Source organism: Oncorhynchus mykiss, chromosome 28 (genome assembly GCF_057628025.1).
Source record: "Oncorhynchus mykiss isolate SJ-2025 chromosome 28, ASM5762802v1, whole genome shotgun sequence".
NCBI lineage: Eukaryota > Metazoa > Chordata > Actinopteri > Salmoniformes > Salmonidae > Oncorhynchus > Oncorhynchus mykiss.
This window is the reverse complement of record NC_143049.1, coordinates 32,447,463-32,474,782: the sequence shown is the minus strand read 5'-3', so window position 1 is coordinate 32,474,782 and position 27,320 is coordinate 32,447,463. Positions and strand designations below refer to the sequence as shown.

Genomic DNA, 27,320 nt, shown 5'->3' with positions numbered 1-27,320 from the left:
CACAGATTACCTCAAACCAACCGACACAGTAAAGTAGACGCTGGGCAACGTAAACCCATATAGTCCTACATACCAGAACTATATGCAAAATAAACCTGTACAAACTCCCATGATCCCCCCACACATACCTGAGTTTCTCCAGGGTCCAGTAGTGTGTGGCCCCGTTCTTCTGGTCCTGGATGTCCACTGCTACGATGGTGCGGGGGAAGGGCTGTCTCTCCCTCTCCTTGGTCACGCTGGGGGGCAGCAGGTCCGGGGGCAGTGGGGAGTACAGAGTGTCGGTCAGCAGCACAAACTGGAACTGGACCTGCAAAGGAGACAGTGGATCATTTTAACATTTTAGCACATTACCAACAAAATAGTTTTGTTTTAGAATGTTGATGTCAAATCTCATTTCACTGACTCATCGAACCGATTGACAATTGGAAAGTTTCAATGACTACGCAATTTTTTTTGTTGCAATACCAGTCTTTGCTGACACGCTGAATGGATTTACAGTTTCCTAAGACAGTTAAGATTTTTACATTTGAGTCATTTAGCAGATGCTCTTATCGAGAGCGACTTGCAGCAGTGAGTACATACATTTTTTATTTTGTTCATACTAAGAACAGTACCCGTCTGATTCTGTGCACACATTTAGTAGATTGACTGAACTGATTAACAACACAGTTTCATTTTACAGATAGCTGACAGTTTCACCATTCAATCTTTGTTCTACTTTATAGATATAACGTACAGTGAGCTCCAAAAGGTATTGGGACAGTGACGCGTTTGTTGTTGTTTTGGCTCTGTACTCAATAGAACCCAATATGTACCCAATGTACCCAATAGAAATGAATGGTAAATAATGTATTGTGTCATTATGGAGTCACTTTTATAGTAAATAAGAATATAATTATTTACCATTCATTTCTATTGGGCACAAAATAATCTGAAACACAACCAAAAAAAACAACGAATGCATCTAACAAGTGTGTAGAGTCACAAGCTTTATGTAGTCATTGAGTGAATATGGGACCAAATACTCAACTTTTGACAACTTTAATACAAATATATGTGAATTTGTTCCAATACTTTTGGTCCCCTAAAATGGGTGGACTATGTACAAAAAGTGCTGTAATTTCTAAACGGTTCACCTGATATGAAAACAAAATACCCTCAAATTAAAGCTGACTGTCTGCCGTTCAACCACATGGTTGTTGTATCATTCCAAAGTGCTGGAATACAGAGCCAAAACAACAACAAATCTGTCACTGTCCCAATCATTTTGGAGCTCACTGTATATTTTATTTTACCTTTATTTAACCAGGCAAGTCAGTTAAGAACTAATTGTTATTTTCAATGACGGCCTAGGACCAGTGGGTTAACTGCCTTGTTCAGGGGCTCGGGCATTTGAGCTCGGGGATTTGATCTTGCAACCTTTCGGTTACTAGTCCAACGCTCTAACCACTAGGCTACCTGCCTCCCCAAAATATAATGACAGTGTACCTACCTTCTTCTTGAGCTCCACACTGATGGCGTTGGCTTCCTTGAGGAAGATGGCGTTTCCCCACAGCAGGTCCCTGAGGGAGGTAAACTGGTAGAAACGCCACTTACGGAAGGCCCACAGTGCAAGCTCCGTCTCACACTTGGTCCATGGAACTATGGGAAAAACTTAAAACATTCCATCATTCTAAAAATATTCCATTGTCTGGCCTCAGCAACGGGCATCTTATTTCAAAACGATTGTAAAATGTTGAAAAAGGGTGGTCTAGGTGGATAACTGTCAATCACTGTCTCACCTTCCTCCTCAGGCTCCTCCTCTTCCTCTGGGGGCTCCAGGCAACGGGAGTTTCTGTCCACCTGTTTCTGCAGGGCCTCCAGTTTACTCTCATAGTCCTATGAGAGACCATGGTACAAACACATCAAATCACATGACAGAATATAGCGCATATATCTCATACGTATTTCAAAAAATCTCTTAGTGGCCTGTCTTACCAGTCTCTGTTGTTCCAGAAGGTTACTGGCCTCCTCTCGTTCTCTGCGGTACTGATCTTCTAACTCTTGAAGCCTGCAGACAAAACGATCACAAATCAGTTTTAAGCTATATAAAAGGATGATAGTTAATTACAGTTGGTGCTTTGCCAAAGGTAGCCCATCGATTATTGTACCTTGACTCCATCTCCTGCTTCATGTCGATGCCCTGTTTCTCCAGCAGCTCTCTCTGGGCGAAGGCCCAGTCCACGGGCTCCACGGGGGTCTCAGCGAAGGGCGTCCTCTCCCGCTCCTGCCGCGCCTGCTCCGGGTCATTGAAGCGGAACACATGGCTCTTCCCCATGATAATGCGGTTCCCTGGGGTCAGGAGTCAAAGGTCAATCTGAGGTCAACCGCATCAGTTGTTTCATACATGTTTACCTATTGATGTTTTTCTAACCCTGGAGTGTTCACCTGTGATGATTCTTAGTTTATTTGTAGATGTTGTATATGGAAGCTGATTCATGCCAAAACAAATAAAACATTTTGAAATAAAATCCTTACAGAGATTTTCAGTATGTTTTACGTGTGTGGTATATATGTTTCCCACGCTCAGTGGAAGACGCTGAGGGGTTCAAGACTTACCTGAGCGAAGCAGAGTAGGCATGGTCACCAGTTTCCCGTTGACATAGATCTCCGCCCCCTCGCAGGGCTCCAGGAAGACGTTCCCTGTGTCATCATCATCAACAGACAAGAACCACCGGGGATGGTGAACATTTGACCATTCTACTGACTCTCTTGCACTGGTTCTCTGCACACTCACTAGACTCTACCCACACACTCACTAGACTCTACCCACACACTCACTAGACTCTACCCACACACTCACTAGACTCTACCCACACACTCACTAGACTCTACCCACACACTCACTAGACTCTACCCACACACTCACTAGACTCTACCCACACACTCACTAGACTCTACCCACACACTCACTAGACTCTACCCACACACTCACTGCACTACCCACACACTCACTAGACTCTACCCACACACTCACTAGACTCTACCCACACACTCACTAGACTCTACCCACACACTCACTAGACTCTACCCACACACTCACTAGACTCTACCCACACACTCACTGGACACTACCCACACACTCACTAGACTCTACCCACACACTCACTAGACTCTACCCACACACTCACTAGACTCTACCCACACACTCACTAGACTCTACCCACACACTCACTAGACTCTACCCACACACTCACTAGACTCTACCCACACACTCACTGGACACTACCCACACACTCACTAGACTCTACCCACACACTCACTAGACTCTACCCACACACTCACTAGACTCTACCCACACACTCACTAGACTCTACCCACACACTCACTAGACTCTACCCACACACTCACTAGACTCTACCCACACACTCACTAGACTCTACCCACACACTCACTGGACACTACCCACACACTCACTAGACTCTACCCACACACTCACTAGACTCTACCCACACACTCACTGGACACTACCCACACACTCACTAGACTCTACCCACACACTCACTAGACTCTACCCACACACTCACTGGACACTACCCACACACTCACTAGACTCTACCCACACACTCACTAGACTCTACCCACACACTCACTAGACTCTACCCACACACTCACTAGACTCTACCCACACACTCACTAGACTCTACCCACACACTCACTAGACTCTACCCACACACTCACTAGACTCTACCCACACACTCACTAGACTCTACCCACACACTCACTAGACTCTACCCACACACTCACTAGACTCTACCCACACACTCACTAGACTCTACCCACACACTCACTAGACTCTACCCACACACTCACTAGACTCTACTCACACACTCACTAGACTCTACCCACACACTCACTAGACTCTACCCACACACTCACTAGACTCTACCCACACACTCACTAGACTCTACCCACACACTCACTGGACACTACCCACACACTCACTGGACTCTACCTACACACTCACTAGACTCTACCCACACACTCACTAGACTCTACCTACACACTCACTAGACTCTACCCACACACTCACTAGACTCTACCCATTCTACTGTCTGCTGTGATTACACTACTATAACTAAAGTCTAGAACCTCACTAGTCCACGTCTCTATAGTCTAGAACCTCAGTAGTCCACGTCTCTATAGTCTAGAACCTCAGATAGTCCACGTCTCTATTGTCTAAAACCTCATTAGTCCACGTCTCTATAGTCTAGAACCTCACTAGTCCACGTCTCTATAGTCTAGAACCTCACTAGTCCACGTCTCTATAGTCTAGAACCACACTAGTCCACGTCTCTATAGTCTAAAACCTCACATAACACCAGTCATCCTAATCTATAACACCAGTCTTCCTATAGTCTATAACCCAGTCTTCCTAATCTATAGTCTATAACACCAGTCATCCTAATCTATAGTCTATAACACCAGTCATCCTAATCTATAACACCAGTCATCCTAATCTATAGTCTATAACACCAGTCATCCTAATCTATAACACCAGTCTTCCTAATCTATAACACCAGTCTTCCTATAGTCTATAACCCAGTCTTCCTAATCTATAGTCTATAACCCAGTTTTCCTAATCTATAGTCTATAACACCAGTCTTCCTAATCTATAGTCTATAACCCAGTTTTCCTAATCTATAGTCTATAACACCAGTCTTCCTAATCTATAGTCTATAACCCAGTTTTCCTAATCTATAGTCTATAACATCAGTCATCCTAATCTATAGTCTATAACCAAGTCATAATAATCTATAGTCTATAACCCAGTTTTCCTAATCTATAGTCTATAACCCAGTTTTCCTAATCTATAGTCTATAACACCAGTCATCCTAATCTATAGTCTATTAGCCAGTCATCTTAATATATAGTCTATAACCCAGGCATCCTAATCTATAGTCTATAGCCCAGTCATTTTACTCTATAGTCTATAACACCAGTCTCACTAGTCCCAGTCTCTACAGAGTCTCTATAACCTCTGGTGCACTCAGGCATAATCTGCCAGTTATTTCTCCCATAGAAATATAACTAATAGAACTAGCATGGTTAGTCCACAGTTGGTCAATTCAGTCTCACCTTCTCCCCCGGGGCCTGTGGTGCTGCTGAAGGTGCAGTGCTCGTCCTGGATAAAATGGCCGCTAAGCACAATGTCCTGGCGACTTCTGGCGTCCTCACGACCCACCCTGAGGGAAAGATACAGAGGACATGGAGTCTAGAGTGATTCGCTGTACGCAGATGTATTTCTTGTAAGAAAGCTATTTCAGTCTTCACATTCTGAAGATGATAAAATATCCTCGTCCACTTCACAGGACCACTCATCACCTTTGATATTCCAGGTAGTAATCTTAAACAGCTGACCCCCCTACTCCAAATCCATATATGCTGTACTACAGGACTGTTGGCCACCTCAGTCCAAAATAGTTCTCAATGAAAAGTGCACATTTCCTGCAGGTGAAAGAAAGCAGTCGTTCTTACTTGGTGGTCCCATCTTTGATGTAGTAGAGTAAGCACTCAGACATCAACGGGTCCTCGTTTAGGTTCACCAGGTGAGGGGTCTGGAAGAAAGACATGAACATTAGGACTTGGGTCTAAATGTTGTTGACAGAGGTTGTTGTAGCATGACGGGGGAAAAAAATGATTATGTACAGAGCATTATGGGTACTGTAGTGGATATCATTACAGTTGTGATAGGGGTGTACTGTATTTTTGAGGTTCTGACCTTCTTGGGGGAGAACACGCCCACGGTGCCTCCATCTTCCCTCATGGCCACACCCATCTCAGCCAGTAGGGCTTCCCTACAGATAACAGAGAGACATGTTTTTGGGGAGATTAGGGTTTGGGTTAGTTATAACGGTTATTTAAGACAGAGGGACTCAGATGAGGATAATGGCTCAATCCGTCTAACACACCTCTGCATCCGGATATCTTCAGTACGGCGCAGCTTCTCCTCCCATGTTTCATTGAGCTCTGCAATGATTTTCTCTGTTTCCTAGGGTGGAAAGAATGACAAATGTCTAAATTGGTATGGTACACACATGGTATTACTAAGCATTGTGGTTAGCCTCCCTCACCCTTACCGTCTCTCTCTAATTTTCCTCTTCTCCTCTCTATCTGTCCCCAGCCGTCTCTCTCTCCCCACCGCCTTCCTCTCCTCCTCTCTCTCCCCTTCCCACCCTGTCTCTTTCTCCTTCAATCCCTTTAGCTCACACAGTCACCTACTCACTCCCCCACTACCTCTCATTTCACCCTACCTCCCTCCTCCCTACCTTGAGTCTCTCTATGGCCTCCTCGGAGGCGGGGCTGAAGATGCGGTCATGCAGGTTTGCCATGGAGCCCGCGCGGCTGGACAGAGCAGAGAGTGAGGGGGAGGGGCTCATCCCAGTCATGGCATTGGTCACTGTGGATAGATCACCCATTTGATTGACAGCCTGGCGTTTATTGACAAAGTTGTTGTAATCACACAAGTCTGCCAGAAGAAGAGCGGGAGTGTGTGGGGGAGAGAGGGAGAGAGAGGGAGCAGACAGCAGGAAGGTGAGGAAGAGGAGACATCGGGGTGGAGAGAAAAACAGAGAGATGGACATATGGAGGAAAGGGAAGAGCAACAAAAAGAAGAAGAGAGCTCAAAAGATGGATTGTAGAAGCAGACAGGTGCTTACCAAAGCCACTGCAGAGAGAGCGAGAAAAGAGCAACTTAAACTGACGGAATATGTTAAGCATACGATAAGTTAGAGCCAATACATTTCTCTGACATTCATATGCGTAATACATGAAATACCAAGCTAAAAACAAGCAATGTTATATGAAGACCAGCCAATATATAGGGCAGCCTAGAAGAAATGTATTTTAGTTCTTACTTGCAGTATAATCTCCAGGCTGAAAGGCTGTGAAAGCATTATTGAATTAAATTCAATGCAATTCCCAAAAAACGTTATTCATCCGCAAGGGACAATTATGCCGGGCAAGCAGTGTGAATTAGAAGGCAGCTGAGCTCTAGAGACCCAACCAGAGCCCACATTAAGAACCTGGCATATCAAAGCTCCTCTTCAGAAGCAGAGCATCCAATCAGCTAGCTACACACCCAGAGAACCGGTGTAACCAAGGCTGCATGCATCCCAACAGTCTAAAATGGCTTCCTCCCCTCGTCTCCTCTTCTTGATCTACACTGATCTGAAAGGACTGGACAGGTGGACAAGTCTGTTCCCTAAGAGGAGTTCATCATCTTGCATTCACCTATCCCATGTTTGCAGATCAGTGCAGATAAACGAGGGAAATGAGAACATGGAAAGTACTATGAGAGCAGTTTCTTGTCTACAGGGTCTGCTGGTCTCATGTAAAACCTTTCTATAGGTTTTAGATGAGTTTTGGTTCGGCGTCCTGTCATAGCTCTGGTGTATAAGGACTTCAGTGTCATAAGAGTTTGAGCTTTATTGTCAAGTTAGCTGCAAAAGCGTGAGGTTGCTAGAATATACACACTTTTCAAACCAGCTATCACAGGACCAGGACATCGATACGCTGAGAGGAGAGGGGAGAGAGAAGAGTGTGTGTGAGACACTCATCCTGTGTGTGTGTGTGTGTGTGTGTGTGTGTGTGTGTGTGTGTACTCACTGTCTATGATATCTCCCAGACCCTGAGCAAAGAGGAGGTCCTTGAGGCGACACACCTCCTCCTTCAACTCACGCACCAGACGGTTGTTGGGGTCCTCGTTGATAACAGCGTTACAGCGGATCTGCTTAGCGCGGTCTGCATACCTGAGAGAATGAAAACCATTAAAGGGGACGTTCACCCCAAAATCTCAATTCTACTTTGTTCATAATTACATTGACAGTGAAAACATGGGAGCCTTCAAGGCATCATTATTTGAAGCTCCTGGATTACGTTCTTGTTTAGTCTCATAATGCATTGTCATTACACTTCACAAATGATGACAGTGATAGTGAAGTACTATAGGGTCATCCAATGACTACTATGTTTTTAGCCGGAGAATGTTACCCCAGAGCTGGGTTCTTACCTGAGGGTGCTCAGGGTCTCGTCATAGTTGATATCAGCAGGGCTGAGGGCTGCCACCATGGCGGTGCGAGAGTTACCTCCTAATGGACAGAAAGAAAGGGGAAAACAGATGAATAGTGGATGAGGGCGAGAGGAGGAAGGATTATTTAAAGGGTACCTGCAGAGGAATTAAACAAAAGAGTAAACAGTGAGGAGGATGCTACAATTATCGTAGCCGGCAGGACCTGGGCTACTAGGTGGAAAGTACGTACCCAGGTTCTCTCTCAGTAGCCAGGTCAGCACTGAGTCTCTGTATGGGATATGGCTCTCCACCTTCTTCTTCTTCTTGTTCTGTTAACAGATAATCTTCCCAATTAGAATACTGCTTCAATAGAAGTGCATTTACATGTTGACAAATGTAGGAATACATGTAAGAATAAACGTTTGTTAATCATCCATCTCTTAATACCATTTCCCCAAATATTTTCTCATGGCAGAAATTGAATAAGTAATTGAAATGGTGTACCTTATTTGGGGCGGAGTCCTAGAAAGATAAGAAGTTGACAGTATTGAATTAATAGACGGTCTTACCAAGTTGCTTAAATTACCATACAGACAACGAGTTGTGTACAGAAGAGTAAGGACTCTAACCACTTCAGCTAAAGCAGAGATGACTTTTCCCAGAGTGGTTAGAGATTTGTTGATATTTGCTCCTTCCTGAAAAGGAACAGATGGGGCGAAGTTAATTGTTTGGGACGCAAAAACTACAATCTCCACAATCTCGAGACACAGAGCCTAGATGCTTTGTAAAACGCATAGACGTGTCAACTAGAAATGTTAACTCAAAACTTTGAGGAATTCATACATCGACATCACTGGGGGATCAAATTCAGCCCATAAAGTAGACCCGAAAAAGACCCTCTCACCTTCAGCCTGGTTCCTTTGGCTCCTGTAGAGTCGGCTCTCTCACTCCCAGCCAGATCCACCAGGCTGATCTTGCTCACCTGCAACAATAAACCACTCTGGTGTCATAATTTATTTTGGCATGAATCTGCCTCCGTACTCTGTATTGTAAAGGGAAAATGTCCAGATTCCAAATACACAGCGGTAGCCCCAATAAACGCTCTTTAAGGGCTTATCTGTAATGAGCATTGAGTAGTGTTATCATAAAATGATAACACTGTGGATGTCCAGATAACATGGCAATAGATCTCAACTATAAAAGTGTAAACCATACATATTGGTCAGAGTTATTAACTCTTTGGCCTCAAACCATTGCAGAAGCTTGAACAGGAGGTTGAACCTGGTCATTAAGTTGTTGTAAGCCTGTACCGTACCTTCTCAGACGTGTTCTCTGAATCCATGTCGTGTTTCTTCTGAGTGAAGATGATGTTGAAGACAGCGTGAGAGCGGCTGCTGGTCTCGTTCATGTTGGTGGCTGCCACCGTCCTGAAGGAAGAGAGAATTTAACGTTATGACATCCATCCATCCCTCCCTCTTTCATCCACCATCCACCCTTCCAACCCATGCACCTATCATCCATCTATCCCTCCCTCTTTCATCCACCATCCACCCTTCCAACCCATCCACCTATCATCCATCCATTCCTCCCTCTTTCATCCACCACCCACCCTTCCAACCCACCCACCTGCCCACCCATCCATCTATCATCCATCCATCCATCCATCCCTCTTGCATCCACCATCCACCCTTCCAACCCACCCACCCGCCCACCCATCCATCTATCATCCATCCATCCATCCCTCCCTCTTTCATCCACCATCTACCCTTCCAACCCACCCACCCACCAGCCCACCCATCCATCTATCATCCATCCATCCATCCATCCCTCCCTCTTTCATCCACCATCCACCCTTCCAACCCACCCACCCGCCCACCCATCCATCTATCATCCATCCATCCATCCATCCCTCCCTCTTTCATCCACCATCTACCCTTCCAACCCACCCACCCACCAGCCCACCCATCCATCTATCATCCATCCCTCCCTGACTCTTTCATCCACCATTCCAACCCACCCATCCATCTATCATCCATCCATCATCCATCATCCATCCACTGAAAGTCTAATTTACCTGGCCTTGTTGCCAGACTCCATCAGGTCCTGGATGTCGTTGTAGGAGGTGACGGCCAGTTTCGACAGGTCCTCCACGTAGGGCCCCATCAGGGGGTGCTCTCTCACACGCAGGTTCCCTTTGTTCTTCGGGTTCAGCAGGTCACGCACACGCTCACAGTAGATCTCCATGTAGCTCACCTGTGGAGGTCGTCATTACTCTATAGAAGTGCCAATCAAACCAACTAAGTGCCAATCAAACATCTATTGAGAACTTGGGATACAAAATACTCTCTTATCAGAACTCTTATCTTATGTTTGCATTATGACAATACTGTGTCCTCCCATTTGTTTTTACATATCACTTGTCTTGGGGTTAAGCACCCTAATGTGGATTTGCCATTTCATGACTGTCAACCACGTTAGGATACAATTAGTTATGGTGGATTCTATATAGATTTAACAGAGCTATTCATATCCCCCTGGAGTTAAAGTAAAGTTTCCCTCATGTTGAGTGTTATATCGTATTTGTGCATCTCTGAGTGCTGTTCTAACAATTTCCAGGGTCATTTCATGTTTTCATGTGTATCTGATGTATTGGCATTCAAACAGGCAGAAAGCAGGCCGGTATGATGAAGCACCGTGATAAAGTCACTCTCACTATTCTGGAAGTTAATAGGAATACGACTTTAAGATCGCGAAAACCTATATCATACATCAGATTTCAATACTGGCCGATGTCATAACTCGGGAGGATGTCGTCTCTCGAATGAGCCATTGATCTTATGTTTGCATTTTTTTTTTGCATGTTTTGCATCTATCTTATCTTATTCCTACCCCGAGAAATTGTCAATTTAACAGAGGGTCTAGCACATTTTTCCAATTTGTCTGCCTCTTTAGTCCAGGATTCATTGCATGGTGCCGTTGCTAGATATATTATAGAAAGGAGCAATGCATTGTGGCAATGCATTGTGGATTTTGTAGTCGACTTGAGCTGAAACAGATTTCCACAACGATTTTCCATGTTGCTACCAACCTTATTATAAACGCCAAAACGTTAACACTTTAAAATCCCTAACCTACTATGGAGTAGGCCTCTCTTGTATTCAAGCTTACTCTAAAAACAGTAGAGGGTCGGGAGCACTCACCTCTACGGAGTAGGACAAGCTGTTGTCGGTATTGCTGTCACTGATCTTGGTGAAGAGGTCCTCGCACAGCTAGCAGAGAAGAAAGCATGGAGGGTTATTTGTTATTATTATTATTGTTGTTGTTTGTATTTATTAAGGATCCCCATTAGCTGCTGCACTCTTCCTGGGGTCCAGGAACATTAAGGCAGTTATATACCATTTTAAATATTACATGACATTATATGTTATAACACGTTCACAACCCATTAAGTGTGTTTCCTCAGGCCACTAATCTACTATCACATATCTACAAAATTCATGTGTATGTGTAGAGTGAGTGTCTTCTCATGTGTATGTGTGTCTGTGCCTGTGTGTGTGTCTGTGCCTGTGTGTTTGTGTCTCTTCACAGTCCCCGCTGTTCCATAAGGTGTATTTTTATCTGTTTTTTTTATCTGATGTGGAATAGAGTTCCATGTAGCCATGGCTCTATGTAGTACTGTGCGCCTCCCATAGTCTGTTCTAGACCTGGGGACTGTGAAGAGACTTCTGTTGGTATGTATTGTGGTGTATGTATGGGTGTCTGAGCTGGTGTGCTAGTAGTTTAAACAGACACCTCGTGCATTCAGCATGTCAACACAAGTAGTGATGAAGTCTCTCCTCCACTTTGAGCCATGAGAGATTGACATGCAAATGATTAATGTTAGCTCTCCGTGTACATTTAAGGGACAGCCGTGCTGCCCTGTTCTGAGCCAATTGTAATTTTCCGAGGTCCCTCTTTGTGGCACCTGACCACATGATTGAACAGTAGTCCAGGTGTGACAAAACCAGGGCCTGTAGGACCTGCCTTGTTGATAGTGTTGTTAAAAAGGCAGAGCAGCGCTTTATTATGGACAGACTTCTCCCCATCTTAGCTACTGTTGCATCAACATGTTTTGACCATGACAGTTTATAATCCAGGGTTACTCCAAGCAGTTTAGTCACCTCAACTTGCTCAAATTGCACATGATTTATTACAAGATTTAGTTGAGGTTTAGAGTTTAGTGAATGATTTGTAGGAGCAACCATACAGAACACACTTTCTAGTAGGTTTAGATTGAAAATATGGCAAATAGGAGTGGCAATTTTGTCCACTATTATCCTCAGTAATTTCCATTAAATCAGACCTCAGTGGCTTGTCATTGTTGATAGACAACAATATTGTTTTTAATGGGTGCATGCTTATTAGTAACTGGAATAAGCAATTTCATTAATGTGTCAAGTGCAGCGTATGGTTGCTCCTCATTGCACACCACAGACCAACAAATATTATTTAAATCAACAACATAGAAATCAATACAAAACTTATTGTATGACCTCTTATACACTATATTAGGGCCAGCCTTTGGAACTTTGGTTTTCCTTGATATGGTTACTAAAAAACAAATTGTACTTGTCACGAGCTCCGTATACAACAGGTACCTTACAGTGAAATTCAGTGAAATGCTTACTTACAAGCCCTTAACCAACAATGCAGATCAAGAAATTGTAACGGCTTTCCTCCTCTTCGTCTGAGGAGGAGTAGGAGAGATCGGACCAATGCGCAGCGTGGTACGTGTTCATTATGTTTATTTGCCTGAACACCAAAATACAAAATAACGAAGTGAAGAAACAAAAACCGAAACAGTCCCGTGTGGAACAAACACTGACACGGAAAATAATCACCCACAACTCAAAGGTGAAACCAGGCTACCTAAGTATGGTTCTCAATCAGGAACAACGATTGACAGCTGCCTCTGATTGAGAACCATACCAGGCCAAACACAGAAATCGCAAATCATAGAAAAAGGAACATAGACAACCCACCTAACTCACGCCCTGACCATACTAATCAAAGACATAACAAAATAACTAAGGTCAGAATGTGACAGAAATATAGTTAAGAAAATATTTAGTAAATAAACTAAAGTAACAAATAAAAAGTAACACAATTAAATTACATAACAATAACAAGGCTATATACATGGGGTACCGGTACCGAGTCAATGTGCGGGGGTACAGGTTAGTCAAGGTAGTTTGGGGTAAAGTGTAGGTTGGGGTAAAGTGACTATGCATAGATAATAAACCTTGAGTAGCAGCAGGAAGCTTGGTCCCAGTGATGTATTGGGTCGTACGCACTTCCCTCTGTAGCGCCTTACGGTTGGATGCCGAGCAGCTGCCATACCAGGCGGTGATGCAACCGGTAAGGATGCTCTCGATGGTGCAGCAGTATAACTTTTTGAGGATCTGAGGACCTATGCCAAATCTTTTCAGTATCCTGAGGGGGAAAAGGTGTTGTCGTGCCCTCTTCACAACTGTCTTGGTGTGTTTGGACCATAATAGTTTGTTGGTGATGTGGACACCAAATAATTTGAAACTCTCGACACGCTCCACTACAGCCCTGTCGATGTTAATGGGGGCCTGTTTGGCTCTCCTTTTCCTGTAGTCCACGATCATCTCCTTTGTCTTGCTCACATTGAGGGAGAGGTTGTCCTGGAAACACACTGCCAGGTCTCTGACCTCCTCCCTATAGGCTGTCTCATCGTTGTTGGTGATCAAGCCTTCCTGGCTAAATTCCCAATCTGGCCCACAAACCATCACGGTCACCTAATAATCCCCAGTTTACAATTGGCTCATTCATCCCCCTCCTCTCCCCTGTAACTATTCCCCAGGTCGTTGCTGCAAATGAGAACGTGTTCTCAGTCAACTTACCTGGTAAAATAACAGATAAATAAAAAAATACCACTGTTGTGTCGTCAGCAAACATAATGATGCTGTTGGAGTCGTGCTTGGCCACGAAGTCGTGGGTGAACAGGGAGTACAGGAGGGCAGTAAGCACACACCCCTGAGGTGCCCCTGTGTTGAGGATCAGCGTGGCAGATGTGTTGTTGCCTACCCTTATCACCTGGGAGTGGCCCATGAGGAAGTCTAGGATCCAGTTGCAGAGGGAGGTGTTTAGTTCCAGAGTCCTTAGCTTAGTGATGAGATTGAGGGCACTATGGTGTTGAATGCTGAGCTGTAGTCAATGAACAGCATTCTCACATAGCTGTTCTTTTTGTGCAGGTGGGAAAGGGCAGTGTGGAGTTGGGATGGTATGCGAATTGGAGAGGGTCTAGGGTTTCTGCATTGATGGTGTTGATGTGAGCCATGACCAGCCTTTCAAAGCACTTCATGGCTACCGATGTGAGTGCTACGAGGAGGTAGTCATTTAGGCAAGTTACCTTCACATTCTTGGGCACTGGAACTATGATGGTCTGCTTGAAACTTGGGAATTACATACTCGGTCAGGGAGAGGTTGAAAATGTCAGTGAAGATACTTGCCAGTTGGTCTGCTCATGCTCTGAGTACACGCCCTGGTAATCCGCCTGACCCGTTGACCTGTTTAAAGGTCTTGCTCACATCGGCTACGGAGAGTGTGATCACACAGTCTTTCGGAACAGCTGGTGCTCTCATGCATGCTTCAGTTTTGCTTGCCTTGAAGCGAGCATTAAAGGCATTTAGCTCATCTGGTAGGCTCGCGTCACTGGCAGCTCGCGGTTGTGTTTCCCTTTGTAGTCCGTAATAGTTTGCAAGCCCTGCCCTGCCACATCTGACGTCAGTGCCGGTGTCGTAGGATTCAATCTTAGTCCTGTATTGACACTTTGCCTGTTTGATGGGCATAGCGGGATTTCTTATAAACGTCCGGATTAGTGTCCCACTCCTTGAAAGCCGCAGCTCTAGACTTTATGTTAGACTTTATTACAGGATGTTGCCTGTAATACATGGCTTCTGGTTGGGATATGTATGTACAGTCACTGTGGGGACGACGTCGTCAATGCCCTTAATGATGAAGCCAGTGACTGAGGGGGTATACTCCTCAATGCCATTGGATGAATCACGGAACATATTCCAGTCTGTGCTAGCAAAACAGTTCTGTAGTGTAGCATCCGGGTCATCTGACCACTTCCATATTGAGAGAATCACTGCTACTTCCTGCTTTAGTTTTTGCTTCAGGAGGATAGAATTATGGTCAGATTTGACAAATGGAGGGCGAGGGAGAGCTTTGTATGCGTCTCTATGTGTGGAGTAAAGGTGGTCTAGAGTTTTTTCCACTGGTTGCACATGTGACATGCTGGTAGAAATTATGTAAAATAGATTTTAGTTTGCCTGCATTAAAGTCCCTGGTCACTAGGAGAATCGCTTCTGGATGGGCATTTTCTTTTGCTTATGGCCTTAAACAGCTCGTTAAGTGCGGTCTTAGTGCCCGCATCGGTTTGTGGTGGTAAATAGACGGCTATGAACAATATAGATGAGAACTCTCTTGGTAGTGTGATCTACAGCTCATCATGAGGTACTCTACCTCAGGTGAGCAATACCTTGAGACTTCTTTAATATTAAACATTGTGCATCAGCTGTTATTGACAAAAAGACACACACCCCTGCCCCTCGTCTTACCACACGTAGCTGCTCTGTCCTGCCGATGCACGGAAAACCCGGCCAACTCTATATTATCCGTGTCGTTGTTCAGACATGACTCGGTGAAACATAAGATATTACATTTTTTTATGTCCCATTGGTAGGATAGTCTCGGCCGTTCATCCAGTTTGTTTTCCAGTGATTGCACATTGGCCAACAGAACCGATGGTAGTGGTGATTTACTCACTCGCCTACGAATCCTAACAAGGCATCCCAACCTTCTCCCTCTGTATCGCCGCCTTTTCTTCCCGCAAATGACAGGGATTTGGGCCGGGTCTCCGGAGAGCAGTATATAATTTACGTCGGACTCATTAAAAAAAAAATCTTTGTCCAGTTCGAGGTGAGTAATCGCTGTTCTGATGTCCAGAAGCTCTTTTCAGTCATAAGAGACCATAGCATCAACTTTATGTTCAAAATAAGTTACAAACAATGGGAAAAAGCAAACAGAATAGCACAGTTGGTTAGGAGCCCGTAAAATGGTAGCCATCCCCTCTGGCGCCATTACTATATTGTGATCACTACATCCGATGGATATGGATACTGCTTTAAAGCAAATTTCTGCAGTATTAGTAAAGATGTGATCAATACATGTTGATGATTTCATTCCTGTACTGTTTATAACTACCCTGGTAGGTTGATCGATAACCTGAACGAGGTTGCAGTTACTAGTTACAGTTTGAAGTTTTCTCTTGAGTGGGCAGCCTAATGAAAGCCAGTCAATATTTAAATCACCCAGAAATTATACCTCTCTATCGATATCACATACATTATCAAGCATTTCACATGTTATCCAGATATGGACTATTAGCACTTGGTGGTCTATAGCAGCTTCCCACAAGAATGGGATTCAGGTGAGATAGATGAACCTGTAGATCATGAATATAAACCGCCACACCTCCACCATTGGCATTTCTGTCTTTTCTGTAGATGTTATAACCATGTGTTGCTGCCACTGTATCATCAAAGGTATTATCTAAATGAGTTTCAGAGATTGTCAGAATATGAATGTCATCTGTTACTAGTAAAAAATGTATTTCATGAACCTTGTTTCTTAAGCTACATATGTTCACATGGGCAAATATTTTGCACTTTTCTGTGATACTTGATTGTTTTCATTGCTTTACTGGGATGCTTAGCAGAAGTAGACATGCTCATATTATTTATGTTAGTGCAGGGTGTGCTGCACACAGTGGACTTCCTACTAGGGCACACCACCTCAGTGCTAACAGTATAACTCTGGTTCATAGGCACATGATTACTGCATACAATATCTGTAGGATGAGCAGAGACATTCAGGGCAATTAAGAGCGACATAAATTAGGTTACTTACATTGTGTCTACCAACGCACAAGGGATAATGTACATTTGCTGAAGCATTATGACAACTCCGTGACACAATGGTAGGGATTAACTGAGCTGGGCTTGGGTCATTGAACACAGCAATCAGTATGTATTATGAATAAGAGGCATTTTTTTGGCATAAACCTAAATGTGTTTTCATAGTTTCATTATTTTACATGTACGTGATGAAGTAACTATAGATTATGATGTCTTTACTACATTTTGTCATCCATCCATTTATCCATCCATCCTACCAGAGGGATAATGCCTTGCTGGTCCTTCTGGTCCTGCTTGCCCATCATGGTGTAGCTCTTCCCAGATCCAGTCTGGCCATATGCAAAGATACACACGTTGTAGCCCTCAAAGGCATGCAGCAACATCTCCTCTCCAATGTCTTTGTACACCTGCTTCTGTGAATGATAGTTGATGTCGTCCGGCTGCAGAGAGAGAGAGAAACAGAGAGAGAGAGAGGAGAGAGAAACAGAGAGAGAGAGAGCGAGAGAGAGAGAGAGAGAAACAGAGAGAGAGAGCGAGAGAGGAGAGAGAAACAGAGAGAGAGAGAGCAAGAGAGGTTAGAGAAACAGAGAGAGAGAGCAAGAGAGGAGAGAGAAACAGAGAGAGAGAGAGCAAGAGAGGAGAGAGAAACAGAGAGAGAGAGAGAGCAAGAGAGCAGAGAGAAACAGAGAGACAGAGTGCAAGAAGAGAGAGAGTGAGAGAGGAGAGCGAAAGGGATTGAGGTTTAATACACCTTTATTAAGCAATTACAGAGTAAATACTGACCTCAAGACTTGCATGATCTTTAAATACACGACATTCAAGTCTCTAGTGTGGGACTTGTATGGCAAAACTCACCGTGGTATGTGACCAGTAGGAGTAGTCGAAGTTGAAGCTCTTGTTCTCCTTCGGCTGTTTGGGGTTTAGGATCGCTGAAAGGACAGACAGGAAGGAGACAAAGGTTAGAAGTATCCAAACCAAACCCAGAAATCTACACCAAGTAAACTATTGTGATACACTGTATATGGCAGACCAGATATATAAAATATTTGGCTGACTACATACAGAAGGTACAATTAGTGGAAAATGCATTGTCATCATTTCAGGAAGAATTGTGGAGCTGGTGGAATCTGAAACTAGGCCAAGAGTTTGTGGAAAACTGAGCAAGTCCGTCTTTGTGAAAGCTTTAATGGCCAAGGCACAGAAGCAGAGAAAGCACCTGGCAGCAGCTGGTGTCTGTGGCCCTTAGAGGTAATGCAGCGATTAGGTTCATCTGAGCCTGACTGAGTACATTCCCCAGTCTATGGCATAAGTGACATTATGATTGGTCAGACACCACTGATGATGCTGCTGTATCAGCATTAGGTATTGATAGAGATATGTAGGCAGTCACAGGAAGGATGTAGGCAGTCACAGAAAGGATGTAGGCAGTCACAGGAAGGATGTAGGCAGTCACAGAAAGGATGTAGGCAGTCACAGAAAGGATGTAGGCAGTCACGGGAAGGAAGTAGGCAGTCACAGCAAGGATGTAGGCAGTCACAGGAAGGATGTAGGCAGTCACAGAAAGGATGTAGGCAGTCACAGAAAGGATGTAGGCAGTCACAGAAAGGATGTAGGCAGTCACAGGAAGGAAGTAAGCAGTCACAGGAAGGAAGTAGGCAGTCACAGGAAGGATGTAGGCAGTCACAGAAAGGATGTAGGCAGTCACAGGAAGTAGGCAGTCACAGAAAGGATGTAGGCAGTCACAGGAAGGAAGTAGGCAGTCACAGCAAGGAAGAAGTTGAAAGTCGTAAAACAATGTTTCAGTTGAACAGAAGAATGGGTCAGTAGCTATGTTTCCATCCAAATATTCTAAAATCCGCATAAAAAACGCACAGAAATCCGCACACAAAATGTACTTTCTCACTTACGTTTTCATGTACAGAATAAAAATCTAAAGGTCAATGTGTTTCCATCTCAATTCAGCTCTACCGATAGTTTTGTCACAAAAACTGTTGAATTTAAATAGCAAATGTGTCTACTCTGGTCTTTGCACGTGCTCTCTAGCCAACAGCTCGCAGGTAGGCTGTGCGGGAAGGCTAGTATACATGATGAGATTATTATGGATAAGAGTGAGAATATTTTTATTTGTCAAACGCAGACAAGCATCGATCATCGTGTCACCAAAAATCAGACACTCAATATTTATTGGAAAGGAGCATCAAGATCACTGTGCACTTCCCCACCTTGTGAAGTTCATCATAACTTATTTAATCTGTAGTCTAATAAACTGCATGGTTTCCTGAGTTGTAGTGGGAGGACCACACACCATATCATCGCGTAACTCCAAGTTTACTTCCTATATGATGGTTATTATATCAATATTTGCTCATAAAGGCGTGTCGACTGCCATTATCAACTAAATTCATTTTATAGACACAAAAAGATCCCACCATATCGAATCAACAAATTATCTGCCAGCATTTATATAATTGCCCTGAAACTTCCTGTTTCCATCACAGCTGTCGTGATTTTTTTTGTTCATAACAAATTACTTTTAATCACATAAAAACTGTAGATGGAAATGTGGTTACAATCCCTCAGTGATACAAGACAGATGAGATTTCTGCAAGCATTCCCATCCTAATAGTCTAAAGTTCCTTGAAATAACCGTAGAGTGGAAGCAACCGGAAAGAGGATGATGCTAGCTGATGTTTACATGGTAAACAGTACAATGTATTACCTTCACCAAATCAATTTCAGTTATTTCCAGAGATCTAACCTAATCTGTACTGTCATGACGTTGGCCTTTTTGGGTAGAGCAAGCCCATCCCCCTATTTTCCCTTGGTGCCCCGATTTCATAGTTAATTAGTTACGTGATTAATCAGTTGATCGCATAGTAACTAATTACAGAGAATCTTTGATAAAAACTATCAGTCTTCAGTTAATGATAGTAAAGACATGACAGTACCATGCCAAAGATTGTGGGAATGAGGTCATAAACAGACCCGCCGACAGGCACAAAGCAGAGGAACAAGACACACCCACACACACATCAGCTGACTCAGTGTCTCAGCTCAGACAGAAACAACGAGGCCTATTGGACCCTCTGGCTCGAGGGATAAGACGCTCTAGAGGTCCACACACACAGACACACTCGGTTCTGACTGGACCCTTTGTTTCACTTCCTATGGAGATGTGTTACATGCCCCACTGCCCAGCGTCGCATTGCTTTCAAGCGTGTATTTTACATGTATTTTAAAACCATATACAATGTCATTACTGTCAATGTCTAATGGAAATCTCTTCTCTCCTAAACAGAAGCTTTTCTTGACCACATTTTCCCATGAATGAGCATAAAAATATGAAACTTCAGAATGATTATTTATTTATCTAGGCAAGTCAGTTAAGAACAAATTCTTATTTACAATGACAGCTTAAGAACAGTGGGTTAACTGCCTTGATCAGGGACAGAACGACACATTTTTACCTCGTCAGCTTGGGGATTTGATTTAGCAACCTTTCGGTTACTAGCCCAACGCTCTAACCACAAGGCTACCATCTTGGTCCTTGGTCCGAGAGTCATGAAATGTTCAGAGTACATTGGGGGGAGTTACTGCTCTCAACCAATTTAAAACATTTAAAATGTAATGTCAAAAAAAGGAGTTACAAGATTTTTCATCAGAGAAAATGTCTCGTCTCCTGAAGGCCCAATCTAAATCAGACCATAATAGTAAATATTTCATCAAACTGTATTTATTATTGTCAAGAACATATTTGCCTGGAGTTATCAGACTGGAAAATGATGTATATCACAATGGAAGGCCTTTCAAGGATTCGTCATGCCCTGATTTGTTTCACCTGTCCTTGTGCTTGTCTCCACCCCCTTCCAGGTGTCGCCCATCTTCCCATTATCCCCTGGGTCCTTATACCTGTGTTCTGTTTGTCTGTTGCCAGTTTGTCTTGTTTGTTCAAGTCAACCAGTGGTTTGTCTCAGCGCCTGCTTTTCCCCAGTCTCTCTTAGTCTCGCCCTCCTGGTTGTGACTTCTGCCTGTCCTGACTCTGAGCCTGCCTGCCGTCCTGTGCCTTTGCCCCTACTCTGGAGTACCAACCTCTGCCTGACCTGACCCTGGGCCTGCCTGCCGTCCTGTCCTTTGCCCCTACTCTAGAGTACCAACCTCTGCCTGACCTGACCCTGGGCCTGCCTGCCTGCCGTCCTGTCCTTTGCCCCTACTCTGGAGTACCGACCTCTGCCTGACCTGACCCTGGGCCTGCCTGCCGTCCTGTACCTTTGCCCCACTACTCTGGACTATCGACCCCTGCCTGTCTTGACCTGTTGTTTGCCTGCCCCTGTTGTTGTAATAAACATTGTTACTTCAACAGTCTGCACTTAGGTCTTGCCTGAAACTTGATAGGATTCATCAATACATATTCCAGAGATCACTATAGAACATTGGCTACATTGCCTACTATAACAATGGCACACTAGGCATAAAACCAGCATTTCCCCTACCAGTACTTAGCCAATCACTGCCTTAATCAGTTGACCCCCAACTAAAATATTTTAGATTTGACATACACTACATTACCAAAAGTGTGTGGACACCTGCTTGTTGAACATCTCATTCCGGAATCATGGGCATTAATATGGAGTTGGTCCCCCCTTTGCTGCTATAACAGCATCCACACATCTGGGAAGGCTTTCCACTAGATGTTGGAACATTGCTGCGGGGTCATGCTTCCATTCAACCACAAAAGCATTAGGGATTCAGGCACTGATGTTCGACGATTAGGCCTGGCTCGCAGTCAGTCGGCATTCCAATTCATCCCTAAGGTGTTCAATGGGGTTGAGTTCAGGGCTCTGTGCAGGCCAGTCATGTTCGTCCACACCGAACTCAAAAAAACATTTCTGTATGGACATCGCTTTGTGCACGGGGGCATTGTCATGCAGAAACAGGAAAGGGCTTTCCCCAAACTGTTGGATTCACAGAATCATCCAGAATGTCATTGTATGCTGTAGCGTTAAGATTTCCCTTCACTGGAACTAAGGGGCCTAGCCCAAACCATGAAACACAGCCCCAGACCATTATTTCTCCTCCACCAAACTTTACAGTTGACACTATGCATTGGGGCAGGTAACGTTCTCCTGACATCTGCCAAACGGTGAAGCGTGATTTATCACTCCAGACAATGCGTTTCCACTGCTCCAGAGTTCAATAGCGACAAGCTTTAGACAACTCCAGCTGACGCTTGGCATTGCACATGGTGATCTTAGGCTTGTGTGCAGCTGAGCTGTTGTTGCTTTTAGAAGTTTCCACTTGACAATAACACCACTTACAGTTGACCTGGGCACTTCTAGCAGGGCAGATATTTGACAAACTGACTTACTGGAAAGGTGGCATCCTATGACGGTGCCATGTTGAAAGTCACTGAGCTATTCAGTAAGGCCATTCTACTGCCAATGTTTGTCTATGGAGATTGCATGGCAATGTGCTCAATTTTATACACCTGTCATCAATGGGTGGGGCTGAAATAGCCGAATCCACTCATTTGAAGGGGTATTCACATACATCTGTATACAGTGCATTCGGAAAGTATTCAGACCCCTTGACCTTTTCCACATTTTGTTACATTACAGCCTTATTCTAAAATGTATTAAATGAAACAATTTTCTCATCAATCTACACACAATACCCCACAATGACAAAGCAAAAACAGTTTGTTTTTTTACATATATTTTTGGGGGGACGGGAGGGGTGTATTTTTTCTCCCCAGTTTTCAATCTTGTCTCATCGCTGCAACTCCCCAACGAGCTCGGGAGAGGCGAAGGTGGAGTAATGCGTCCTCCGAAACATGACCCGCCAAGTAAAGACCCACCGGCCAAACCCTCCCTAACCCGGACGACGCTGGACCAATTGTCGCAGTCCTATGAGACTCCCAGCCATGGCCGTTTCTAGCACAGCCCGGGAATGAACCGGTCTGTAGTAATGCCCCTAGCACTGCAATGAGGGGCCTTAGGCCCTCGAAAACAGGCTTTTAGAAATGTTTGCAAATGTTTTAAACATAAAAAAGTATAAGTATTCAGACCCTTTGCTATGAGACTCGAAATTGAGCTCAGGTGCATCCTGTTTCCAATTACCATCCTTGAGATGTTTCTACACCTGTGGTACATTCAATTGATTGGACATTATTTGGAAAGGCACACACTTGTCTATATAAGGGTATACAGGTGACAGTGCATGTCAGAGCAAAAACCAAGACATGAGGTCGAAGGAATTGTCCGTAGAGCTCAGAGACAGGATTGTGTCAAGGCACAGATCTGGGGAAGGGTACCAATACATTTCTGCAGCAAGAACACAGTGACCTCCATCATTCTTAAATGAAGAAGAGTGGAACCACCAAGACTCTTCCTAGAGCTGGCCGCCCAGCCAAATTGAGCAATCGGGGGAGTAGGGCCTTGGTCAGGGAGGCGACCAAGAACCCGATGGTCACTCTGACAGAGCATTTATGGTAGAGTGGCCAGACGGAAGCCACTCCTCAGTAAAAGGCCCATGACAGCCCGCTTGGAGTTTGCCAAAAGGCACCTAAAGGACTCTTACACCATGAGAAACAAGATTCTCTGGTCTGGTGAAACCAAGCCTGAATGTCAAGATTCATGTCTGGGGGAAACCAGGCACTGCTCATCACCTGGCCAATAACATCCCTATGGTGAAGCATGGTGGTGGCATTATCATGCTGTGGGGATGTTTTTCAGCGGCAGGGACTGGGAGACTAGTCATGACCGAGGGAAAGTTGAACGGAGCAAAGTGTAGAGAGATCCTTGATGAAAACCTGCTCCAGAGCGCTCAGGACCTCAGATTGGGCGTGGGTTCACCTTCCAACAGAATAACAACCCTAAGCACACAGCCAAGACAACGCAGGAGTGGCTTCGGGACAAGTCTCTGAATGTCCTTGAGTGGCCCAACTAGAGCACAGACCTGAACCCGATCAAACATCTCTGGAGAGACCTGAAAATAGCTATGCAGCGACACTCCCCATCCAACCTGACAGAGCTTTAGGGGATCTGCAGAATAAAGGTGTGCCAAGCTTGTAGCGTCATACCCAAGAAGACTCAAGGCTGTCATCACTGCCAAAGGTGCTTCAACAAAGTACTGAGTAATGGGTCTGAATACTTATGTAAATGTGATATCCGTTTTTTTCATTTTTATACATTTGCAACAAAAAAAATCCTATTTTTTATCATGTTATTAAATTACTACCATGCAACTGCAACAAAGATAACTCAGACGTGCAAGTGCCTTTTGCATTTTCTTACAATACTAGAAATGTCTTAAAACACCAAATATCCAATGCTCACTTGTGGTGTTCCCTGTCATCTGGATGATGCACTTGCTCTCCTTCCCGATCTCTCGAGAGTTGAAGGGACGGACTCGGACTGCCACTTTCACTGAAGCCCCCGCCATGCTTCCTGTCAGTGGGGGGCGACGTGTTTATAGAGGAGTTCAGTCAGGAGGGGACACCTGTGGAGAGGGATGTCATGGTGAGATAAAATCAGATCTTCATTCAGAGCTTCAACTACTTTGTAATGCCATCATCTAACATAAAAACGGGTAACAACTTTACATAACCTGCGTGGTTGCATTGTGATGCAGTTATAGTGCATTGAAAGACTTCATGAGGACCTGGCATCTTATAATGATCCTGACTAAATGCCAGCCAGTCACCTTGTTTTTAGTAGCACTGTATGGTTGTAAAGTCTAGGCACATATGTTCCCCTTATGAATTGACTGCTAGATGACATACAGTGTTTCTTATTCTGGAAGAATCACATGACATGTTGTCATTGTCTACTTATTGCACACAGAATGAAGTTCTCCTAAATCAATTTTTGACAACCACAAACGTAGACTAGGCAGCCCTACATGCTGCGTCATTTGCCACCTCCTCAATGAATTCGGATGACCCACATCATCACCTGCACTTCATGAATCAATGTATCGGTATAGTTGATTTGCCTACGATACATCATGCCATCATCACAATGTGGGCCCTCCTTCTTACTTTTTTTTCTTTAGTCGGGATAATTCAAAACCTAAAATTAAAATATTCTCAATAAATTGCGTCATTTTAGTCGACTATAAACTAGTACATGCTGGGGTAAACATTCTAATCTAGGCTATCTAAAATTAAAATGGCTGCTTTCATCGTAGCGGACATCATTCCTTATTTTTCTCCATCCTCCTCGGACCTACTTACAATGGGCGCGTCTACAACGCTGCAGCTGACAATGCCGACTTTACTGCACCTGCCTGAAGAGTCATAGCCTATGGGTAATAATATGTAGCCTAACTGGGGCCTGGGTCTGTTGTCCTATATTGACCAAAAAATGTACCACCCATTGCAAAATGGGTTGGCTTGTTACGTTTCATGAATTCGTTGATTCTACAGACAGCACTATCCACTCGACGCAGCAGCTAAAAATCTCAGTCATATAATTGTATGTGCACACTGTCAGACAGAGCATCATAAAACCTACAGCACGCAAAAAGAATGTAATAAATACAGAAATTACATAATTGACATGGATATTAAAGTGACAAATGTTAGTATGCAGCAACCTAGTTTGTGGTTTTTTGTTTACACTCGAAATGACCCAACATTCATAATGTAAATATTGTTATCTCCACCATCTAGCGCTGCCGCACCTCAAAGCAAACGCACTGTCGAAGCAATTTAATATAGGCCATCACTCAATTTACTGCTAGGCTATTCGCCCACTGTAGAAATCAATGTCATTGAATTCCTCCAGACATAAATTAATCCCTGCAACACATTAACAAATTCATGATTATCAGATTTAGTTGTTTGCACTGTGGATCTGATCAAATTAAAGAGGCTATTGACAAGATGATTCTGTACATTTAAAAACAATTGTTCACAATGTCTAATCATGTGGATGCCAATGTTCCTCAAAATAACAACACATGTGGTTTACATTATCCAAATAATCCAGACTTCATGCATAAACATGTCGCAGTGCTCTTTTAAGATCCTTGTTTACTGCCCCAAGATAAGGAAGAAGAGCCTCAAAATGGCCAATCCAAACAAGACAACCATGAGGAACAACAACACCGTTGGTTCCCCACTGCGTCAACCCAAGACCGTGATCAGAAACAACATCTCATCAGAAAAGAACAAAACCTCAAATTGTCTTACCAAACCACCTCGAATTCAACAACAGCAGTGGGTTCCTCCTTGATATTTTTCCTTCCGTTAATATCAGCTAACAGCTTCCCTCAGTGTATCCATGCAGGGAGTATCCGCTTCGAGCAACAGAGAGAAACGGAGATAGCTAGACCACCCCAGTCAGGGCTATGGCTGGGTGGGTTCTAACAACAGGGCCTGGTACACAGTGGTGCGTCAGTCGGTCTGCCAGCCAAGGGTAGGGGAGTGAACGGGGAGGAGAGAGAGAAGGGGGCTAGACTGGATTAATGCAGGAGGAGAGCTCAGAGAGAGAGAGAGAGAGAACGTCCTATACGGTAGGTCCAAAAAAAATGGTGCTGATGATGATGTCAATGATGACATCATCATCAGCATCATCGCAGTGGAGCAGGTAGAGAACAGTGAAGCAGCGCAGAGAAGGAGGGAGGGGGTGAGGGAGGGAGGGAGCAGGGAAAGGAATGGGAGGGGTAGGAGGAGAAGACCAGGTTGAGGGAGGGGGCATTCAGGTACCAATGGGAAGCCCCCATTTTACAAAGCACAGATAATTTGAGGTGGTGCAGATCTTATTGGTTTCTCACTGAGCTAAACAGTAGATAGTAAGGTTGTAATTCTATACCTGCAGTACTACAACAGAAATGTATCCACTGGCTGTCCAATGAATGAAGTCTTTGTTGTTCAAGTTCAAGTATTTATCTGTGTGGGCAATAGTTAACAATATAGGCTATTGTTTCTCATAAATATGGTTTCTTTGTCTAGTGACCGCAACAAATCTATGTTATTTTACTGGACTGTAACGCTATTACAGAGTAGAGAGCAGAGATATGTTAATACAGAGATATGTTATTTTATTTTATTATGGGGGGTTTTCACTGGGGGAATCTTTCGGGGAAATGCGGGGGTTATCTTGGAGGGCTGGTGGCCTGGCTGATAGGTCGCTGGTTCCGGTTCCCGTTTTTGACCTTGTGGGAGATCTGTCGACGTGCCCTTGAGCAGGGTGTTTAACCTGGTTGCTTCTGTGGGTCGCTCTGGATGGGAGTCTGTTAATGTAATGTAAATGTTGAGCGGCTTCACTGCAGGTAGATTG

General features: G+C 44.2%; 1 protein-coding gene across 44 annotated transcripts in view; it reads right to left on the bottom strand.

The window, feature by feature from the left end:
• LOC110508221 (kinesin-like protein KIF1A) overlaps positions 1-26,620 on the bottom strand; it is a 48,472-nt gene extending 21,852 nt beyond the window's left edge. For 12 of the 44 annotated variants that reach the window (XM_090225083.1, XM_090225087.1, XM_090225086.1 and 9 more), the window contains exons 1-24: positions 26,231-26,603; positions 24,372-24,534; positions 17,893-17,966; positions 17,295-17,477; positions 11,251-11,319; positions 10,125-10,303; positions 9,366-9,477; positions 8,955-9,032; positions 8,680-8,745; positions 8,555-8,572; positions 8,301-8,379; positions 8,051-8,129; positions 7,648-7,790; positions 6,309-6,508; positions 5,952-6,031; positions 5,762-5,837; positions 5,518-5,597; positions 5,119-5,225; positions 2,599-2,682; positions 2,151-2,331; positions 1,978-2,050; positions 1,782-1,878; positions 1,493-1,653; positions 129-307 (exon numbers count right to left, since the gene is read on the bottom strand). In XM_090225083.1, coding sequence (XP_090081209.1) covers positions 129-307; positions 1,493-1,653; positions 1,782-1,878; positions 1,978-2,050; positions 2,151-2,331; positions 2,599-2,682; positions 5,119-5,225; positions 5,518-5,597; positions 5,762-5,837; positions 5,952-6,031; positions 6,309-6,508; positions 7,648-7,790; positions 8,051-8,129; positions 8,301-8,379; positions 8,555-8,572; positions 8,680-8,745; positions 8,955-9,032; positions 9,366-9,477; positions 10,125-10,303; positions 11,251-11,319; positions 17,295-17,477; positions 17,893-17,966; positions 24,372-24,477 — 2,504 coding nt within the window. In that variant the 5' untranslated portion in view covers positions 24,478-24,534; positions 26,231-26,603. Of the gene's footprint in view, positions 1-128; positions 308-1,492; positions 1,654-1,781; positions 1,879-1,977; positions 2,051-2,150; positions 2,332-2,598; positions 2,683-5,118; positions 5,226-5,517; positions 5,598-5,761; positions 5,838-5,951; positions 6,032-6,308; positions 6,509-6,896; positions 6,924-7,515; positions 7,555-7,647; positions 7,791-8,050; positions 8,130-8,300; positions 8,380-8,554; positions 8,573-8,679; positions 8,746-8,954; positions 9,033-9,365; positions 9,478-10,124; positions 10,304-11,250; positions 11,320-17,294; positions 17,478-17,892; positions 17,967-24,371; positions 24,535-26,230 lie in introns of all 44 variants that reach the window. The other 32 variants (XM_036966087.2, XM_090225090.1, XM_090225088.1 and 29 more) reach the window with 6 other exon arrangements.
• Between the last annotated feature and the right edge of the window lie 700 nt (positions 26,621-27,320).